We start from the raw sequence: 23313 nt of genomic DNA on the forward strand, positions 1-23313 counted from the left end.
CGGTACCCCACTGGTCACAGCGACCCAGTTAGAGACTATACCATTTATAACCACCCTCTGCTTTCTATCACTAAGCCAGTTACTAACCCATTTACACACATTTTCCCCCAGACCAAGCATTCTCATTTTGTGTACCAACCTCTTGTGTGGCACGGTATCAAACGCTTTGGAAAAATCGAGATATACCACGTCCAATGACTCACCTTGGTCCAGTCTATAGCTTACCTCTTCATAAAAACTGATTAGATTGGTTTGACAGGAGCGATTTCTCATAAACCCATGCTGATATGGAGTTAAACAGTTATTCTCATTGAGATAATCCAGAATAACATCCCTCAGAAACCCTTCAAATATTTTACCAACAATAGAGGTTAGACTTACTGGCCTATAATTTCCAGGTTCACTTTTAGAGCCCTTTTTGAATATTGGCACCACATTTGCTATGCGCCAATCCTGCGGAACAGACCCTGTCGCTATAGAGTCCCTAAAAATAAGAAATAATGGTTTATCTATTACATTACTTAGTTCTCTTAGTACTCGTGGGTGTATGCCATCCGGACCCGGAGATTTATCTATTTTAATCTTATTTAGCCGGTTTCGCACCTCTTCTTGGGTTAGATTGGTGACCCTTAATATTGGGTTTTCATTGTTTCTTGGGATTTCACCTAGCATTTCATTTTCCACCGTGAATACCGTGGAGAAGAAGGTGTTTAATATGTTAGCTTTTTCCTCGTCATCTACAACCATTCTTTCCTCGCTATTTTTTAAGGGGCCTACATTTTCAGTTTTTATTCTTTTACTATTGATATAGTTGAAGAACAGTTTGGGATTAGTTTTACTCTCCTTAGCAATGTGCTTCTCTGTTTCCTTTTTGGCAGCTTTAATTAGTTTTTTAGATAAAGTATTTTTCTCCCTATAGTTTTTTAGAGCTTCAATGGTGCCATCCTGCTTTAGTAGTGCAAATGCTTTCTTTTTACTGTTAATTGCCTGTCTTACTTCTTTGTTTAGCCACATTGGGTTTTTCCTATTTCTAGTCCTTTTATTCCCACAAGGTATAAACCGCTTACACTGCCTATTTAGGATGTTCTTAAACATTTCCCATTTATTATCTGTATTCTTATTTCTGAGGATATTGTCCCAGTCTACCAGATTAAGGGCATCTCTAAGCTGGTCAAACTTTGCCTTCCTAAAGTTCAGTGTTTTTGTGACTCCCTGACAAGTCCCCCTAGTGAAAGACAGGTGAAACTGTACAATATTGTGGTCGCTATTTCCTAAATGCCCGACCACCTGCAGATTTGTTATTCTGTCAGGTCTATTAGATAGTATTAGGTCTAAAAGTGCTGCTCCTCTGGTTGGATTCTGCACCAATTGTGAAAGATAATTTTTCTTGGTTATTAGCAGAAACCTGTTGCCTTTATGGGTTTCACAGGTTTCTGTTTCCCAGTTAATATCCGGGTAGTTAAAGTCCCCCATAACCAGGACCTCATTATGGGTTGCAGCTTCATCTATCTGCTTTAGAAGTAGACTTTCCATGCTTTCTGTTATATTTGGGGGTTTGTAACAGACCCCAATGAGAATTTTGTTACCATTTTTCCCTCCATGAATTTCGACCCATATGGACTCGACATCCTCATTCCCTTCGCTAATATCCTCCCTTAAAGTGGACTTTAGACAAGACTTTACATAGAGACAAACCCCTCCTCCTCTCCTTCCTGCTGGAGTCGGGGTGGGGGGGTGGCAGCCTTCCTGCTGGAGTTGGGGGGGCGGCCTTCCTGCTGGAGTCGGGGGGGGGGGGGGGGAGTGGCCTTCCTGCTGGAGTCGGGGGGGGGGGGGGGTTGCGGCCTTCCTGCTGGAGTCGGGGGGGGGTTGCGGCCTTCCTGCTGGAGTCGGGGGGCAGCCTTCCTGCTGGAGTCGGGGGGGGGGGTTGCGGCCTTCCTGCTGGAGTCGGGGGGCGGCCTTCCTGCTGGAGTCGGGGGGCAGCCTTCCTGCTGGAGTCGGGGGGGGGGGGGGGGGTTGCGGCCTTCCTGCTGGAGTCGGGGGGCAGCCTTCCTGCTGGAGTCGGGGGGGGGGGGGGGTTGCGGCCTTCCTGCTGGAGTCGGGGGGCAGCCTTCCTGCTGGAGTTGGGGGGGGGGGGGGCCTTCCTGCTGGAGTCGGGGGGCGGCCTTCCTGCTGGAGTCGGGGGGCAGCCTTCCTGCTGGAGTCGGGGGGGGGGGGGGGGGGGGGGTTGCGGCCTTCCTGCTGGAGTCGGGGGGCGGCCTTCCTGCTGGAGTCGGGGGGGGGGGGGGGGGGTTGCGGCCTTCCTGCTGGAGTCGGGGGGCAGCCTTCCTGCTGGAGTTGGGGGGGGGGGGGGGCCTTCCTGCTGGAGTCGGGGGGCGGCCTTCCTGCTGGAGTCGGGGGGCAGCCTTCCTGCTGGAGTCGGGGGGGGGGGGGGGGGGTTGCGGCCTTCCTGCTGGAGTCGGGGGGCAGCCTCCCTGCTGGAGTTGGGGGGGGGGGGGCCTTCCTGCTGGAGTCGGGGGGCGGCCTTCCTGCTGGAGTCGGGGGGCGGCCTTCCTGCTGGAGTTGGGGGGTGCGGCCTTCCTGCTGGAGTCGGGGGGCGGCCTTCCTGCTGGAGTCGGGGGGCGGCCTTCCTGCTGGAGTTGGGGGGTGCGGCCTTCCTGCTGGAGTCGGGGGGCGGCCTTCCTGCTGGAGTTGGGGGGTGCGGCCTTCCTGCTGGAGTCGGGGGGCGGCCTTCCTGCTGGAGTCGGGGGGGCGGCCTTCCTGCTGGAGTTGGGGGGTGCGGCCTTCCTGCTGGAGTTGGGGGCGGCGCTAATTTTCTTTTTTTCCCCCAGACTACCCTCCAGGTGGATCACCACTAGAAGAACCAAGAGATGTATAGTAAAGTATAGTGGCTCGTGACTTACAAGCCCAGGTGTGGTCAGACAGCAGTGCGATAATTAAGCTGGCGCGCTCTGCCATATGGCGCCATCCGATGTGACCGGCGATGCTCTCGTACTTTCACTCCCCCTTTTTGTTTTGCAGCTGAGAGCTGGGGGGGCAGTGCGCTGTTCCTTACTTTATAGAGCGGCATATAGGGGGCACATGTCCCCTGCACCATTCTGTGCCGCTCACAACCTGGCACTGTGATGGGGAGGCTGTATGAGGTCTATTGTGGGCAACTTGCCATCCTGGTGAACCTACTATTACAGCTAGTGTGGACTATAGCTAATGGCTTCTATTTCGTGCCCTTTGATTCCTGCAGCGCCCCCCTCGGGCACGTATGCACACCCATATGACACGTACATGGCGTCTCTTCAGGATATCCATTGGGCTCGCTCTATTCTCTGTATTCTTCCAGGATAGAATCATCCAGAGACTGCCATGGCGCGAGCTGTCTGCACCTGTGGCCAACTTGTCTCCTCTTTTTGGACTCCATAGGGGAAACCGGAAATAATGTGAATCCCAGGGGTCTTGTCCGGGGGGGGGGGGGGGGGGACTCAGTCTTGGCATGTGCTTGGCTGCCCCTGGCAGGGTGCAGGCAGACAATGTGGCCCCCTCCTTCTTCCCTGACCTCTTCTATTAGGAGGCAGTTAGGACCCCCATTCACCTGTGATGGTCGGCTGATGGGCCCCTGTAGGTGGCGCTATTCTCTGTAGCCCTCGCTGGTAGCACACGCCTGATACACATCACCCCCATATACAGGACTGTATACGCAGCACAGAACAATCACATTGTGCATGCACCAAGCTGACACATCGCTATAAAATAGGAGCAGGAATAAAACCAGACAGAAAAGCCTGTGTGCCGCTAAGTCCAATCCTAATGCATGGTTACAGGGTGAATTTGGATGACTATGCTTTTGCTGAAATAATCATTTTCCTAATCTGCATAATAGGAGGAATATTACACGGTCTTCCTGGTATTGGAGGATATTGTTGCTGGAGCCATGGCCTTCCTTTCTCTGCATCCTCTGTGTATGTGATTGAACAATAAGGCTGTGGGTGGGATCAGCCTGGACCTAGAGGGCAGCACAGGAGGAATGTGTCATGGAGTAATGCTGCCACCTAGTGGCCATTTCATAAAGTAGTATTTTTGTGTTAACTATTGATAGACTAGTTATTTCCATGTGAGCAGGAGACGCTGTAGGTATAAATGACTATAGAAATTAGTGGTGATGAACCCCAAGTTATGATTATTGCAGTCGGTGTATAGACGTGTAGCGCGCTATGAGGTGGGACGTGGCTGATCATGCTCTGCGCCAATCGCGAGCACGCGGCGGCCTGTGTAGGGTCACAGCGAGGCGCAGTACCTTGGGTGACCTTACTCTGTCGCTCGCCATGCTTGTGACATTATTCCTAAGAATAGAACGCCAGTAGCAGGAATCAAAGGCGGCAGTGTCCTCACCAGTCCCAACCAGCCGGGGTATCGCATCAGTAGTCATGCCTTACTGGTTTATATGGACCTTACATTTATCAAAGGGACATGTAAGGGTCCTGACTGCTGATGAGAGAACTATAAGTATCAGCAGGGAGCTGTGGTGTGCATCCTAATCAGAAGTAATGTGCTATATATAGCAGGAAACGAATATATATTCTAATATAGCATTGCATCCTCTGGCGATCCTGTTGCTATCCGTATACCTAAAAGTGGCGATGACACAGTATGTGGTGCCCGCCGTGCTGCGCTCATGGACTGGTGACATATCAGGACCTCCAGCTGCAGGGGTCTCAGGAGGCATCACGTCGTGGTTATACTGCCACCTTGTGTCCACAATTGGACCTTTCCTAGAAAAATAATCTATTGGCAGCAGCAATAAAACCAATGCAAAATAGTTTACAAATGTAAAATTTTTTTGGGGGGCTTGTTTAGCTCTAATGTAATCTGATCTCTATGGAGCGCTTTAATATTTGAAGAAAAAAAAAATCTTTCACAACTAGAATCGTCCAAGTTCCACCGGTGCGACATCTTCCTGTTTGTTCTACTAGAAGAACTACGTTTAGGGGAGAATAGCTCCCATAATATGGCAGCATATAAGACATGAACAGAGGGAAAAAAAAAAAAATATATTATTTTTTTTTAATTTATTTGAAACATGCTGAAAAATAACTTTATACATTGCAGAAAGGATTTTTTTTTCTAATATTTTAATTTTATTATAATCTATATCACACACACAGATACATTTATTTTACTCACTTTTCTATAGCGCCATCATATTCTGCAGATCTTTACCTACCATACCATCACTGTCGCCATTGGGGCTCACAATCTTCATCCCCTATCAGTATGTTTTTGGAGGGTGGAAGGAACCCGGAGGAAACCCACGCAAACACGGGGAGAAGACACAAACTCCTGGGCTCTGTGCGCGGGTGCAGACACCGGTCACTTTCAGGAATAACTATGGCGATTATTTCAGCTGTCGTCTGTACATTCCTGGTCCGGCTGTAGAAACCAGACCTTTTTTCTACTGTTTGTAGGGAAAAAAATGCTGAAGAAGTTTGTACAGAGCATTTTCCGGTAATTTCTGACATTGTCCGTAGCAATACTCCGGGCTGCAGACGGCTCTCGTGACTTTCTAATGTGTCCGTAACAAAATGTCAGTTGCCTGATTTTTGGATGAGAACATAGAGTTCGCAACCTCAAGACTCCAAAACATGTCTGAAATGTTTTGGTTTTTTTTTATTATTATTATTTTGCTTTTGATTTATAATTACAGTTTGTGACTTCTATAGAAAATTCTGACTTCAGTCCAGTATTAACAGATGTAATTTATTTACTACCTTACTAAGCGCCGGTATATATTAATAAAAAATATCCGACATGTGATAATATTGTGTTTATTTAAAAATTATAATAATTGACTTAAAATACACACACGCACACACATACCTCGCTTATTGTGTATGTATATATAATATATATATATATATATGTGTATATGTATGTATATGTATATATATATATATATATATATATATATATATATATATATATATATATACATATATACATATATACATATATACATATATACATACGCATACATACACATATATATATACCGAATCTACTCGGAGGTCTGTGACCGCCTGGGACATGCTGCAATTGTTTTACGCTGTTCCTTGATATGGAGGAGGCACGGCATCCAGGTCCACAGAGGTGCACACATATGTAAGTGTGGACATTTATGGCTTGTACTTTTCTCTCTTCTCCACGCAGACAGGAGCTTCTGAAGTGGAACGGATGGGGCTACAATGATTCCAAATTCACTTTTAACAAGAAGGGCCAAGCTGAATTCACCGGCAAGAGGTAAGATGAAAAAACGATCATTAGCACATGTAAAATCAGATGGAATTTTGATGGAATTTTCCGTGATCTCTTCTTGGTCTTCTACAGACTAAATGTAGTTGATTTCTGTCGGGATCATTATATCTGTAAATTATCTGCTCCATTTTGTTCACCCAATGTATCAATTCGTCACCACGTGCTGATATTCTTGTCCTGTGACCTACAGGATGAGTTCCCCTCATGACCTGTAGATGGTGCTGTAGTATAATCAAGCCTTCCTTTATTACACACCAAACCTTCAAATGGTTAAATTCTGCAGGCGGGCCTATGTAAATTCATAATGAGTCATGTATGACTCTGACCAATGAGGACGCACGTTTATCTCTGGCTGACGCCCACTAATCCATCATTGTAGACTGCTGGTGCCGCCCTCAGTCTGGGATCAGCCAATCGGAGGACACCTCACAGTTGGCGCAGCTTTGTGTAAAGCGAGCATGAGCCACACAATAAAGCATTTTAAAGGGGAGGGGGTTGGAAGGGAGAAGTGGGGGTTTTCCCCTCCAGAATGGATTGTATCAATGTAGAAGAAAAATGAAAGGAGCTGCCATTTACAGGACTGTAACATTATGAAGTCAATGTGTTTAAAGCTCGGAAATGTTTTTTTTTTTTTTTTTTTTTTTTTGTTTGCAAGAATCTAAATCTGAGGAGCAGACGGAAGGAATTGCTTAAATGGTAATCGCCTAATGTTGCTTTCACCATTGCTCCTAATTAAAGGTCCTACATGAGAAAAGACCGCAATGGAGACACTGGGACACAATAATGCATCAGATATTTCAAGATTTTATATACTGTATAATACCCGCTGCAGCTGCTGAGGAACCTCTTCTTTTGAGGAGCTACAATGAGTGGCTGACATGAGGAGGATCTTTTTCTAAAAGGGTCCCGCATCAGACTGAGATAAAATCCGCAGCCCCCGTGGTGATCTTTGTATAATCCGCAGGTCCTGAGACTGCGCCATTTATACTGATGTGACCAAACATTTCCATCGCTGAATTCTATACATATAATGACCTGTTTTTTTCCCCCCCTATGCTTAATGTCTGTGACAGACCTCATCTGCAGGTATAGATGAGCAGTGCCTACGTGGTGCCACTATCTAGCTTAATATTGAGAGTCTGACCTCAAATTATGATGTTCGTGCAAGTATTAATACTAGGGATGAGCGAGCATGCTGGGATAAAGTGTTATCTGAGGATGCTCGAGTGCGAATCGAGAGTCTTCTGCGTGCTCGAATAATATATTTGACAGCTGCAACACATGCAGGAATTGTCTGATAGTTAATCCCTGTAAGTGTTGCGACTGTCGAACAGCCGCGAGACATTCAGCCATAGGGACTAGAACGTGTTTTTCATACAGTTAGCACATGAGCATGCTCAGATAACACCTTATCAGCGCACCCTCAGTCATTGGCAATAAGTACTGACTAACGAGGAGTAAACCTGCCGAAATGTGAATTTGGCATATTTCCTCGCTCTCTTCTCCACCCCGCTTCGATCTGTCGTCTTCACTTGGGTCCGGTCTTTGGTGACATCTTTGGTGTTTACAGATGCCGCAGGAGACCAGATTGAAAGATATAAGGGGAGTAGTTTTTTTTTCTTTTTTTTTTCTTGGCAGTCTCCTAGCCCTCTGCAGGATCATCAGCACATTGGCTGCTGACTATGATTTTGATTGTTTCTTGCAAAGCGAATCAGGAAAAATTTATGGCAAATTTGATTTTCCTCTAATGAATTGGCTCATTTCTTTTGCAGAGTTGTTAATTAGCCTTTGTTTTGAGCTTTTATGTTGATTTGATCCCTGCATGTGTTAAAGCTGTCGAACAGCCGCGAGACATGCAGCCGTGGGGAGTCGAACATATTGTCCGAGCATGCCGAAGATAGTCTATTGGGACTCGAGCATGCTTGGATAACACCTTATCTGGGCGCGCTCGCTCATAACTAGTAAGAAGCGTTTATGGTCCAGCCATTGTATTTCACTGTCCGTGTTGCGGCTGCAGTTCCTGACTCTACCGCAGTCATGACCGGATCTATCAGGATCATATGTACCTACAAGGCTGATCACTCCGGGCGGAGAAGAGATCACACTGGGAATTTCGGCTCTGTTACAGACACGTGGCCTCACTGTAAAATACTGTCACTATGTAGTCGTATGAAAGCGGCTTTTCTCAGAACCTCCTAAACTACCTCCTCTAAGGCTCTGTACACATTGTCATGTTGCGTTTTTGCTCCTCTTTTTTTTTTTTTTCTGTGCGGATTTCACAACACCTGAAGGGTTTCCTGATGACAGCAAAGTGCATGAGAATCCTGAAGTCTGGTGCACACGTTGCTTATTTGCAGATTTGGGGCAGAATAACTTCTTGCATGTCAATTCAGCTACTCATACTAATGAGTGGAGGAAAATCTGCACCAAAAAGACGAGTAAAAAAACACAGCAAAGAACATGCGGTTTTCCTGCCAAGAAATGCAGAAATACCAAATGTTTAACTTGCACATACCCAAGGGAGTATTTCCAAAAGGCAGCTCTCCAGATAATTCCAATGTAAGGTGGATGTTACGGACCTATGTGACCCTGAAGGATATTCTGACACGTCTGGTTGGCCAAGAACCAGTGTTCCCAGTGTTCCCAGTATGATTCGCTGTCACATGTAAAATCTGTGCCGTCCACTAAATCACATGGAATAGAATTGATGGCAGGAATCGATCAGGAAGACGGTAATAGACATGTGCAGATTCCTCAGCCGCTGTCTGTGCTGCCGGTGGCATTGTGTAGGGTATGATCTGTCACCATTGGTCTGCCTTATCTATAGGCCGGGATGACTGATGGGGGCAGCGCTCTGATTGTAATTGCCGCACTTCCCAGCATCCTGGGAGCAGAATTTTCCAGTGTTTACTGCTGGCCGGTGGATCAGCAAAACCACTCAATAAATTATCCACATCTGTTCTTCACATGCAAAGCTGCCTGGTGCTCAGGAGATAAACCCCAGACAATGTTCTGTGTCCACCCCGAGCACCCACCCAGAGACAATAGACCCCCTGGGGGTGGGGGGCTTCACAGGCTGTGTCTCTGCCATACTCCTCTTCATGTTGTGTGTGTCTTCATTAATTAAATGCGTCAGCAAAACCCGAGCGTCCTAAATCAGCTGTCAGACAGGCAAGGAGTAAAGGGGCTGTGTATGGGGGCACATAGGATTTACCGTAAGTGCCCTCAATGTAGCCAAAAATTAAACTATATGGAGCCAATTTCTGCTAATGCTTCAAATTTTCTTCTTTTCGGGATTGTTACCAGTTGTGCAGTGACCATTTCATTTAGCAAAAATCTCCCATCCTCCTTGGACATTTCTGTCCTTCAGAACATCCGGCCATTGGACCTTTCCTGCCCTCTTTCCGAGTCCATTAAAAACTGCCTTTGTGAAGTCCAACCTTAATGTCTTAGTCCTCGCTGATCTACCTCCTCTTTTATCCAAAAATTTGAGGATAGCGCTGATTGCTGCCTCCTAAAGTCCCAGCCACCTTTACTTACTCAACCATTTCCTCCCCGTTGGTAAGAATTAGGTCCAAGATTGCGGATCCTCTTATTGTCCCTTCTACCTTTTCCACCACCGGGATTTCTAAAGCTATGTTTGGTCGAAGATGGGCATTATTATCCAAGGGGAGCAAAGCTGTCTTTGACCAATGTAATGTTTTACAGCAGAAAAGACCCCAAATTTAGAAATGGTATCCATGAATACTGGGAGAAAGATAATAATATTGTGAACAACTAACAAGTCATCTGCCTACAGGGTGATCCGTTCTTCTTTGCCACCATATTTAAAGCCCTTAAAGGGAAGGTGCCACCAGTTTTCTTGTAGTTTTTTTTTTTTTTTTTGTGTGTGTGAAATTAAGCTTAAAATAGTAATTAAAATGTATTCATTCAATGTTTGCACTGTTTGCAAAAATTTCTATATGAAAAAAATATATATTTTTTACAAATATATATAATTTCCACTAGGGGGAGCATTTTCCGTTTTAGACCTCAAGCCGCTATAGTGAGACTTACCAGCTTTACTGTTAGCTGGGAAATTGGGGCACTAACTGCTGACATCACCATTTCCCTCCCCTTTCAGGTGGTCTAGTATCCCTGGGGTAGAATGAAGAGTAGCATCAGAGGGCAGTGCCATTTTGTAGGTGACTGCCCTGTGATCTGCTATCACCAGTAGTTACACTCTCTCTCTCTCTGTCTCTGTCTCTCTCTCTCTCTCTCTCTCTGTCTCTCTCACCCAGATGACATGATTCTCTCACACCCCCCCCCCCCCCCTCCACAAGTTCACTGCAGACCCTCAGCTCCTTATCTTACTGAGGGAGGTGTGACAGCTCCTGCTGGGATAATGCTTACACTATTCCTCCTTGATGTCTTTGCAGTCTCTGATACTCTGAGCTTTTCTCCTGCATTTTACTCCCATCAATCCATGATTTGTTCTGCTGGAAGCAGTACTGCTTATGTTAGCTGATCCTAATGACATGAGACAAGAATCGAGCACAGTCGACAGCCGAGGGCTCCATGAATATGGTAGCAGAACACTCCCAATACTGTGAATTGTGCAGCCCACAGAGGCGTGCCCAGTTCACAGCAGTGACCATTCTATTACTATAGATCGGGTCAGAGTCCGTCTGTTATCTCCTATGACAAGGTGCTGCTATATTATGAAACTGAAAGTGTTGTGCTGCTACTATGAAAGCAAGAGGTCAGCCTCCAGTGCCTTCTTTAAACTCCTATAACTCACAAAATATGTTTCAAATGCAATAAAAACGTGGTTATAACAGCATGTTATGCTACATTACATTGATTTATTAATGATCTACAAACACGGTACTTTCCCTTTAACCCCTTCACGACATGCGCCGTACTAGTACTGCGCATGCCGTGAATCCCCCTTTGATGTGGGCTCCGGCGGTGAGCCCACATCAAAGTCGCAACATGTCAGCTGTTTTGTACAGCTGACATGTGCGCGCAATAGCGGTGGGTGAAATCGCTATTCACCCGCCGCTATTAACCTGTTAAATGCCGCTGTCAAACACAGACAGCGGCATTTAACTACCGCATCCGGCCGGGCGGCCGGATATGACGTCATCGCCGACCCCGTCACATGATCGTGGGTCGGCGATGCATCAGGAAGGTAACCATAGAGGTCCTAGAGACCTCTATGGTTACTGATGCAGGTCTGCTGTGAGCGCCCCCCTGTGGTCGGCGCTCACAGCACACCTGCATTTCTGCTACATAGCAGCGATCTGATGATCGCTGCTATGTAGCAGAGCCGATCAGGCTATGCCAGCTTCTAGCCTCCCATGGAGGCTATTGAAGCATGGCACAAGTAAAAAAAAAATGTTTTTAAAAATATGAAAAAAATATAAAAGTTTATATCCTAAATAAAGCAATAAAAAAAAGCAATAAAAAAAAAAAACCAAACCTACACGTATTTGGTATCGCCGTGTTCAGAATCACCCGATCTATCAATTAAAAAAAAGCATTAACCTGATCGCTAAACGGCGTAGCGAGAAAAAAATCCGAAACGCCAGAATTACGTTTTTTTGGTCGCCGCGACATTGCATTAAAATGCAATAACGGGCGATCAAAAGAACGTATCTGCGCAAAAATGGTATCATTAAAAACATCAGCTCGGCACGCAAAAAATAAGCCCTCAACCGACCCCAGATCACGAAAAATGGAGACGCTACAAGTATCGGAAAATGGCACTTTTTTTTTTTGGGAATTTTTTTCACCACTTAGATAAAAAATAACCTAGTCATGTTAGGTGTCTATGAACTCGTAATGACCTAGAGAATCATAACGGCAGGTCAGTTTTAGCATTTAGTGAACCTAGCAAAAAAGCCAAACAAAAAACAAGTGTGGGATTGCACTTTTTTTGCAATTTCACCGCACTTGGAATTTTTTTCCCGTTTTCTAGTAAAAGACATGGTAAAACCAATGGTGTCGTTCAAAAGTACAACTTGTCCCGCAAAAAATAAGCCCTCACATGACCATATTGACGGAAAAATAAAAAAGTTATGGCTCAGGGAAGGAGGGAAGTGAAAAACGAAAACGCAAAAATTAAAAAGGGCCGCGACTTGAAGGGGTTAATACCCAGGTGTTGTCTGTTACAGGCTAAAGGTTCTACTGCACTAGCAAAAAGCAGTGGCGATAGAGGACAGCCTAAAAAGATCAAAACTCTCCTATATATCCCCATTAGACCTTATTCTAGCGGTCAGGCTCTTGTTCAGTAGAAGTACCCATTGGATAAAATTAGGCCCAAATCCCGTTTCCCTTAGCACGGCCTACATACATTTTCACTCCACACTATCAAAAGCCTTTGTGGCATCTAAGGCGAGAATGGCTTTATTCTTGAGATCAGGCCGTACCTCTTTGTAAATTCAGACATAGCCTTCGTAGGTTAATGGCCGTCAACTTAGATGGCGCGAAGCCGGCATGATCCGTGTGTATTACTGGCGTTCTCACAGAGCTCAACCTATTTGCCAGGATTTTTCCAGAATCTTGACCTTATTCGTTAGTAGTGAAGTGGTTCTGTGTGATTTCCGAAATTCCTTATCTTTCCCTTCCTTGGGTGAGACAACTGTTATGGCCTCATATAGTGATCTTGGCAGTGTCCCCTTGGAAAATGCATCGTTAACCATTTCCAAATAATCTCATAAAACCTCCTCCTCAAATATGTTAAAGATTTCTACCGGGAGGCCATCAGACCCAGGGGCGTTATCATTCGGCATTTCCCTACTGCTAATTGAATTTCTTCCAGGGAAATCTGCAATTCTAAAAACAAACCTCACTTTTTCTCAGAGTTGAAAGTTTAATCCTAGTTGGGTAATCTGCTAATTCTTCTCCCGAGTACTTAGCCGCGGACTAATACAAATTGGTATAAAAACTTTGTAGAGTCTGTAACATTTCAGGAGTCCGGCTGTTAATCCTGCCCTCTCTAGATCTTTTAACCATTGTTTAAAAGCGTTCTCTCTCTGAGCTTGGGCCATATTGACTAGTAAGTGGCCAATAGTTTCTCCCTCCTCAGAAAACTGCTATGTTAAAGGGGTTGTCCGGTCAAAACCGATAAGTCTACAGTCACTGTGTGTGAGTGCATACTTCTGAACCATTCACCCCGGCACATGCACTGTGCACTGCGGGGATTCACCGGTTTCATACCCGGAATGGAGGGTATATATGAGTTATACATACCCCCGGCCAGTGGGCGCAGCTTCCCTGCATACCCTTGTATTGAGCTGAGGCCGGCCAGCGAGCGTGGCCAGTTAGAGGGCGCACCCACTGGCCAGGAGTATAACCTATAGTGCCTGGTCTGAAACCGTCGAATCTTTACAGTGTACAGTGTGCGCACTGGCAGGTTCATTAGTCTGCAGTCACACAGAGTGACTGCAGACTTGGTGGTTTTGGCCGGTCAACCCCTGGGAAATCGCTTCAAGGATACAGCTTTTTCCTTTAGGTGCTGAAGTAGATCCATTATGCCTTCTGAGGGGTTGCCCCTAGTTCAGACTCCTCCATAGATGATGCCATAAATCGGGACATCCCGTGTGTAGCACACTGACCTCTTGAGCGTGGTACTGGAGGATGGAGGCCTAATGGCAAACTGTTCCATCTGTACAGACACATCTGCACATCTCCCTGTCTCCGCCAGCTGGCAGTGTGGAAGCAATCTTGGATTTCGGCCGATACCGGCTCTTCGTCTCCCCTGCTTTTTTTGAGCGCGTCATGACACAACCCAGAAGTCGACTCCCTATCGTCATCTGAGGGTCTGCCTCCAGTAGACGTACACACCTGAAAATGATACACGACAGAGCACACGTTCGCTGTTCACTATAGTCTACGTTCCGGTCTGCGTATGCGTCCTAATATTCACTATAGTCTACGTTCCGGTCTGCGTATGCATCCTAATATTCACTATAGTCTACGTTCTGGTCTGCGTATGCATCCTAATATTCACTATAGTCTACCTTCCGGTCTGCGTATGCGTCCTAATATTCACTATAGTCTATGTTCCGGTCTGCGTATGCGTCCTAATATTCACTATAGCCTATGTTCCGGTCTGCGTATGCGTCCTAATCCCATTTTGCTGTGGATTCGCGCTTAAGCCCCGATGGGACCAATGAATGGGTGCCAGAACGCTATGTGAAATCACATTAACCCATTTATATGAGCAGGTAGGGGATGGGAATCTGAAAAAAATGATACCTTGTTCTCTGTAATCTGATGTGTCATTCCCAAAAAATCCATGTATTTCTTAATATGTAAATGATCTGTTAAGATCTATGGGCCGGACATAGATCTCCCTGAGAGTCTGTCTCCAGAGCTTATTTTACATGAAATAGGGTGTTGCCATTGTGCTGGCGGTGCATGTGCAGCCGCATCTCTTATCCCCCTTGTTCTTAATATGCGCATGCGCCGTCCGCTGCCTTGACTAGCCCGATGTTTTGAGCAGTGGCGATATGTCTTCTCTTTCGCATACACTGTGCAAAGGACCAGAGCAGGAGTGCGCCGAAGACCAGGCTGAAGAGAAGACATATCGTCGCTGCTCAAAACATCTTGCTAGTGAAGGCAGCGGACGGCGCATGCGCATATTAAGAACAAGGGGGACAACTCGAAGATGCGGCTGCACATGCACCACTGGCGCCTTTTTATTGGATGGTCTCCAAGATACACAGCGTTATGGCCACAGTGGATTTAACAAATTCTGGTTTTAAGTTAGTTTGGGTTTTATCAGATTTGTGCAAATCAAATATTTTACTTAAAAATAGATAAACAAAATGTATCTTGGGATTACCACATGTGTTACTCATTTTTAATTTGTCGTAATTTGTCTTCAATACACTAATAATCAGCTGTGTATATCTACATCAATTCCTTATGGGTTGCTTTAAGAGAAATATCAAAGGGATTTCTCTGACTGTATTTTTTAGTAGTCCCTTTATAAGGACCCCTTTCCTACAAGCTAAACTGCAAGAGCTGTCAGCCAAGCTCAGTATTTCATGACTGGCTATTTATGTGGATGGTCTGTGTGTAATCCTGCATTTCCCCAACGATACACTTGATCTATGTGGATTCTGCATCTGATCTCGCACCTGTCAACTTGTCCTCCGGTCCTGAGTTTTCAATAAAGTACAACATGATCGCATTTCAGCTAAATACAGTGCAGGGGATAATGCTGTGACCTTTTATAGAACTTAATAAACACAGAGGGATAATAATTGTAACGGGTTGGATTAAAATTGGACCTATAGGGAAGATGTACTCCTCTTTATAAATTTATTAGTGATGAGCGAAAATGCTAGGACAAGGTGTTATCTGAGCATGCTCGGGTGCTAACGGAGTATCTTCAACGTTCTCGAATAATATGTTCGACTCCGCGACTGCACATCTCGCAGCTAACAGACAATCCCTGCATGTGTTGCGGCTGCTGCGAGATGTGCCGCCACAGGGACACGAACATATTTTTTGAGCACGACAAAGACACACTGTTAGCACATGAGCATGCTCAGATAACACCTTATCAGAGCACGTTCACTCATCACTAATCGTTATATGGATTTTTGATATTCTTGCCAAAAACTTTTTATGAAGGTTTATCAGCATTGAGGCTCATACAGACATCCGGGCAAATTGGTCCCAGCATAGACTGCTAATACACGGACCGGCCGCGACTCTTCCGACCCGAGCGTGCCCGCTTCTTATAGAGCTATGCGGCTGAGACCCTCGGGTCAAGAGAGTCGTGGCCAGTCCTGTGCATCGTGGTCCATGATCGGACCGATTTGCACGGACGTGAGTAAGCGCGGTGCATGGCTACATCCACCAATGTACCTGCTGGAACATTTGGCCGTCTCCTTCACCCGTCCATGCTGCGGTCCCACACATGGAGCCATCCATGCATTCCCAGCGTCGTATTTTACGGCTATAGTGTCCGGCCCGATCACGGGTCTCCTGACCTGGACTAGCAGCCTCATATGCCAGTCTGGGGAGTAACAGACTGTAAAATGGGGTCGTATGAAGGCATCCTGGGGCCGCATTCAATCATTTTCTTTTCTTTTCTTTTTTTTTTTCATGTACATGTTCTACTCCCATTTTTTTAAGCATTTCTCAATGGCTGCCCAGTTTTGAAGACTTGCCTTCAGAATTCTGCAGCCATGATGTGGGTGCCATTTTGGTTACAGCATGGAGACCTAACCTTTTTTTTTTTTTTAGAAAGGTTTTATCATATTCCTGTTCAATAAGAAGTTATATTTTATTGGTGCCTTAATCCCATAAACTGTCCTACTAAGAATGAATTTGCATGCGACAGGTTTATTACAGAAATGTCCGTGTCTGACAATCCCTGCCATTCACCAAGCGCATGGATTTCTGCAATATTTGGACAATATCTCCAACAAGTAAACCTGAGCTCTCGATGAGTTATCACATTTTCCATATTATTGGACAGTAATGGGGAAATACAGTGTTGTGAAAGCAAAGGCTTTATCATCCTTGGGGAAAACAAGAACTGCTCTTCCTCTGGTTGTTCCTCCTGGAAATGTATGACTATATTGATAGCTGGATGTTGGTTTGCCTGTAAAACGCATGAGATTGAGCTGAATGCCCTGCCCATAAGGGTGCAATGAGACCATTATCAAGAGGAATAACAGAGGAACAGCGGAATGCAGATTTTGAAGAAGAGTCTGCAAAATTTCTATTTTAAAGAGGACTTGCCACTTACCATAAATATGTAACTTTTTTTTAAATTCTATTATTAACCGTAGAATGAACCATACAACATACACATTTGCATTCGTCATTATTAAGTATAACATAAAATAAATATGTAACTTTATTTTTTATTTTTTTTGTTTTACACGTGTAAATGCCGCCGTACCTCTGAATCTGGTGCAGTTTTTGTTTTGTTCCTGCGCCTCTCTGGTCCAGAGATACAGCCCCCCTTCTGTGTATGTAAATCTAGTTTTTTTTTTTGTTTTTTTTTTTTACAAATGGGTGTGGCTCTTTTTGACCACATCCAGTTGGCTGATCAGACTAGCTTTATATACAGGGGAGACTGGGTTGTATCTTTGCAACGGACAGGCGCAAGAACAAAACAAAAACTGCACCAGATTCAAGAGAGCAGCGGCATTTAGACCAGTTTAAGAAAGGACATATTTGTGCCGCGTGACGAGTCCTCTTTAACTATAGGAGAAGCTTGTATTAATTTTTGGTTTATTTTGTGCCGTATCTGTTCTCGTCAGTAAGTGTCTCGTCTCAGGACTTATAATTGGTGCGCTCTGATGTCATCATCGTTCTTAATACGTCTCCATTTATTAGATGGCGACTTTGTAGGTCGCCCAACAGCAGTTTGTCTCGTCTTTTATTTCCCGGCATCTCCTTTCTTCTTCCTCCATCCCCAGTAATGAATCCTCACAATGCATCGCCTGGGCGCAGCGCCGGTTTATGTCCGTCAGCCGGCCTGGTGCAGATGCTGTGCAGATTTGTTTGTGTAGCCCAAGTACTTGACTCCGGCAACGTTCATCAGACATGGAGTATTCATTTGATACGGTTGATCGTAGAGCAGAAAAATTAGCTGAAACGGCTCCTTTTTTAGGCAGGACGGTTTAAGTAAACAGTGTCTGTGGGAGAGGGTAATATAATATTTTGGCAGTCTCCTTTATTTTTCTACCTTGCCTTAATAAATCTTCCAGAGCCGGGTCTCCTGACTCGTTCTCCGGTGCGGGGCTGTGGGGGCCATCTCCTACACTATAGACACTCTGTGGGATTTGGGATAACACTTATCGAGGAGAATGATGAGTTTTCGGAGTCGGTACGTTGCCGGTGGCTGGTAATGCACATTTACACTTCCAGTTATCTAAACAGGATTAAATTGGAATTGTGCTAAATAAAAAGTGGTTTGGATGTGTTTGTGTTCATCTCCATTTTGCTTTTGTCCCTGATCCCAGGAAGAGATTTTCCTCCCCCCAATGTCAGCACATTAACCAGAAGGGGGCAGTCTGTCTACCTCATTTTTTTTTTCCTTCTCCATCTCCGATTCTGGTTTATGGACACAGAAGGGGGCTGGCTTAGCTATTGAGCTTTGGTGAACAGACAGCCCCCTACATACACTGGTGGCTTGTTGATAAAGGGAGGGTGAGGAAGGTCTCTAGGGTATTGGTACCAAAGTAGAAGTGGAGGTGCTGCGGCTTTATAGACCATTATGGGTGAGAGTGATAAGACATGTCTGTTTTTTTGCATTTAGTCAGGGTTTAAACTCGCCCATTCATCAAAATGTGGCTTCAGTGTGATTGACAGCTATTCTCCCACAGCACAGGTCCTGCTGTGCCACAGTCTTTTGTACGTCAATGATATCATTTCTCCTGAATTCACACTACATTCACTGTTATACATTTGCATGTTTTTTTAACTGTTAAAAAGCTTATAGGGCTGTGCTTTCTGTTCATATGCATGGGCCCCGATTTATCACAGTTTAGGCCAGAATTTTGGTGTAAAACTGACGAGTAGTAAAACTAAAAAAAAAAAAAAAAATAATAATAATGTAATAATAATGTAGGAGGAGCTTGGTGGAAGGGGTTGTGGACAAGTTATGCTACAAAATTCGTCATATGCAACAAAAGTGGCATTATTTACAACAGAAACTTGTTTCTGGCTCTAATTGGAGTGCATTTTTTATGTTGCCACTGAAAAGCGCCCCATATTTATTAAGAATCACATGCCTCTTAAAGGGGTTCTACAAAAAAATGTAATAAAATGGCCCCCAGCACGTAATTCAAACCGCAGTCTGTCATAGTCACGTGTCAGGCCCCTGTGCGGTATGAAGAAACACCGCTCCCGAGACCTGCCTCTCAACTGACAGAGGAGCTGTATCATAAACATACATATCTGAGTTGTGGCTGAAGCACTGTGACAGGAGAAGAAATGTTGTCTTTTCAGCTAAGCATGGGGGTGGGTGGAGCACTGAGGCTGGGAAAAAATCCTTTGTGCGCAGTCAGCCTAGGAGAAGATTATTTTTTTTCTGATGTCTGTTTCTAACCTCGACTTAGTTACCTGTGCTTAAAATACACCTCTTCTGTCAGTTGAGACACAGTACTCAGGAGCTGTGTTTCTACAAACTTCAGCCCATCCTGACACTTAACTCAATCTGCAGTCCATCCTAGTCATGTCATGTAACGGTGGCCATTTTATTACATTCTTGGAGAATCCCTTTAATGCACCCTTTATCAAAATTGGTGTAAAAAACGGCAGTCTTGATGAATCGGGGACATATTATGTTGCCTGTTTTTTTACTTGTATTTTTTTGTTGTTGTTACGATGGGGATCAGTGACAGATGTATGGACTCGCATAGACAAAGTTGCGTGCCTTTTCAGCACGCCACCCATGGACTTAGTTTCCGTGTGCATATGATATTTCAGCTCCAGATACTTTTATAAATGAACACCTTTATCTGTATCCTATTAATGTTTTATATTTACTTTAAATTGTTTTGCAGGTATAAACTGAGTGGTATGGTGCTGCCCGCATTGCGAGAATGGATGGAAAAAACATTTGGTGCTAGTCTGGATCACAAATCTACCTCCCGAGTAAGTTCAACCATTCTATCCAGCTTTTTTTTTTTTATTTACCGTATTTATTTTTTTATTTTCCCTCTTTTCCATCACACAGACGTTTTACTTGCATGTTATGAAACCTTACCCTATTGTCCCAGAAGTAGGAGAACAATGATCTATGGTCGCTGGATGGGAGGCCGGCATCTCGCCCTACCTGCTGGCATTCCTGGCTATTCTTTTGATTAGCGCGGCGTGATGCACACACATCGCGCTGATAAAAAAAAGCCGCAATATAAGGAGATTTGCAGGCCTCCTGTCCAGCACTCCAATTACTGGCCAGGGTCTTGGGAATTATTTCTTCCATCTCTGGTGGCCGCTTTGGTGGTCTCCTAGCTTTTCGCTGAAGCTGGGCAAGATAGACGTAGACTGTGACGTCCTCCGTTAACCTTTAAGGCCATAGAGCTCTATATTGTACTGTAATGTTACCGACCTGATGGAATCCGGCTGTAACATGGCCTCCTCTGACATATTAGCACTATTGATATTTTAATTCGCTCTCCTCCAATACCTTTTTGATACTTGATGCTTCCCCCTAGACTTTGATGACTTGGCTTTTCCTGGTGCTCCACCACTTTTACTAATGCCGGGCTCTTTGAGGGGTATTGATCTGTTCTTGGAAGTCTCCCATACTCTTCAAGTGCTACCCTCAAGTGCTCTCCAAGTCTAATTCATTCTAGGTAGCAAATTGCGTCCATCGCCCATGTTGTAATCGCCAATGTTTCTTTATTAGGCATCTTTAAATGTAAGCGATGCCCCACCAGCTATTGTAAACGAGGGATTTCTCCAGGACATCAAAGCCATTGGAATTTCTTTTTCTCAAGATGTTGAAGACCGTCTTTTTCGAGCTCACGGTGAGGAACTGTATTTGTATGTGTAGTTTCTAACGATCCGAGAAGCGTGCCAGCGCTACATTCAGAGTGGGCGCTCGGAGCCCCGATCTGGCCATATGTGACATTTCGATATGTTGGGGGACAACCCTTTAAGAAGAAGTAAAAATGAGACCGGTCATTCAACCGCTGCTTCATTGCTCTTCTCTGAGAGATGAAACAGAAGAAAACTTGAAATAAACATATTTTTTTGTGTAGTCTTGATGAAGTTCGGCAAACGTCTAGTATTTTTTCAAGAGTGCGCTGGAGTAAAGTGCGCCAAATTCATTAAGATGTGTGGGACACTTAGAGAATGTCAGCAGGTTTTTGTTATGTAATCTGAGAGTGGTATGATGTAGAGTCAGAGACCCTGATTCCAGCGATGTCACTTAGTAGGCTGTGTGTTGCTGTTTTCAATACAATCAGTGTTTTATCAGCAGGAGATTAACACTACAGGACTGGTTCTCGTGCCTCCTGGTCCAATCCCGCCCCCCCAGAGCTTGTAGTGCACACTGAAAGCAGCCAATCAGTAGTGTGGGCGGGGTTATACACCCCTCCGCATTCACTGCTAGATCTTCAGCAGAGAAAACTGTGATTGTATCAAAATGACAGCAAGCAGCCCAGCAAGTGACACATCACTGGAATCAGGGTCTCGGCCCCTGCTCTCTGATTACATAGCAAAAACCTGCTGACAGATTTATTTTAATAAATATTATGCTTCTCTCACCTGATGTGCACCAGACTAACACATATTCTGCAATTTCTGCACTTTTATGGCATAAACCGCAATGAATTTTCTCGCCTCGCTTGTACACTCTTCCTCTCTGCTAAGCCCACCCATTTGTTTTGATGAATCAGGCGTTTATATGTGAAATGTTTGTGATATATTGGGCATTTATACATGCTGACATTCGAGACTGCACTGTTATATTCACTACTTCTATGTAATGTTTTCCATAGGTCATTGCCTCCACGAGATGTTTGCACTCAGGGAAGGAATGTTCAAAAGAATCCCGGATATTGTTGTGTGGCCACGTAAGTGCTTCCCTGTGTCTCCACTGCATTGCTGCAGAGACCTGTACATGTAGGGGTAATGGTGATTGCAGAATGGTATAAAGGTAGCGCAGTTGTGATATGATTCACTCGCATTGGTAGGCTGAGTACTCCATCCACTTCCGAAATACAAGTGATGCCTTTGAGGCTCCTGAGACGGGTGAGTCTGACCCACTTTCTCCAATTTGTGGTGATGCGATATGTCACTGATAACACTGGGGAGATTACGCAGATCCCACCGCTGCCACCAACATGTCAAAGATGGCAGTCCGGGGGTTCACGTAGATCCCACCACTGCCACCAATATGTCAAAGATGGCAGTCCGGGGGGTTCACGTAGATCTCACCGCTGCTTCCAATATGTCAAAGATGGCCGTCCGAGGGGGTTCACTTAGATCCCACCACTGCCACCAATATGTCAAAGATGGCAGTCTGGGGGGTTCACATAGATCCCACCACTGCCACCAATATGTCAAAGATGGCATTCCGGGGGGGGTTCACGTAGATCCCACCACTGCCACCAATATGTCAAAGATGACATTCCGGGGGGGTTCACGTAGATCCCACCACTGCCACCAATATGTCAAAGATAGCAGTCCGGGGGGTTCACATAGATTCCACCACTGCCACCAATATGTCAAAGATAGCAGTCCGGGGGGTTCACATAGATTCCACCACTGCCACCAATATGTCAAAGATGGCAGTCCGGGGGGGTTCACGTAGATTCCACCACTGCCACCAATATGTCAAAGATACCAGTCCGGGGGGTTCCCGTAGATTCCACCACTGCCACCAATATGTCAAAGATGGCAGTCCGGGGGGGTTCACGCAGATCCCACCGCTGCCACCAATATGTCAAAGATGGCAGTCCGGGGGGTTCCCGTAGATCCCACCACTGCCACCAATATGTCAAAGATAGCAGTCCGGGGGGTTCACATAGATTCCACCACTGCCACCAATATGTCAAAGATAGCAGTCCGGGGGGTTCACATAGATTCCACCACTGCCACCAATATGTCAAAGATGGCAGTCCGGGGGGGTTCACGTAGATTCCACCACTGCCACCAATATGTCAAAGATGGCAGTCCGGGGGGGGTTCACGTAGATTCCACCACTGCCACCAATATGTCAAAGATACCAGTCCGGGGGGGTTCACGTAGATTCCACCACTGCCACCAATATGTCAAAGATAGCAGTCCGGGGGGGGTTCACGTAGATTCCACCACTGCCACCATTATGTCAAAGATGGCTGTCTGGGGGGTTCATGCAGAACCCACTGCTGCCACCAATATGTCAAAGATGGCAGTCCGGGGGGTTCACGTAGATCCCACCACTGCCACCAATATGTCAAAGATGGCAGTCCGGGGGGTTCACGTAGATTCCACCACTGCCACCAATATGTGAAAGATAGTAGTCCGGGAGGTTCTTGCAGAACCCACTGCTGACACCAA

At 45.4% G+C, this 23313-nt stretch overlaps 1 protein-coding gene across 1 annotated transcript in view; it reads left to right on the top strand.

Moving 5' to 3' along the window:
- Positions 1-23313, top strand: part of AGPS (alkylglycerone phosphate synthase) — a 196532-nt gene that overhangs the window by 37810 nt on the left and 135409 nt on the right. The window contains exons 2-5 of the mRNA XM_069733205.1: positions 6196-6285; positions 19827-19917; positions 20675-20795; positions 21771-21845. Coding sequence (XP_069589306.1) covers positions 6196-6285; positions 19827-19917; positions 20675-20795; positions 21771-21845 — 377 coding nt within the window. The remainder of the gene's footprint in view (positions 1-6195; positions 6286-19826; positions 19918-20674; positions 20796-21770; positions 21846-23313) is intronic.

The sequence above is a fragment of the Ranitomeya imitator genome, chromosome 7 (assembly GCF_032444005.1).
Source record: "Ranitomeya imitator isolate aRanImi1 chromosome 7, aRanImi1.pri, whole genome shotgun sequence".
Classification (NCBI taxonomy): Eukaryota; Metazoa; Chordata; class Amphibia; order Anura; family Dendrobatidae; genus Ranitomeya; species Ranitomeya imitator.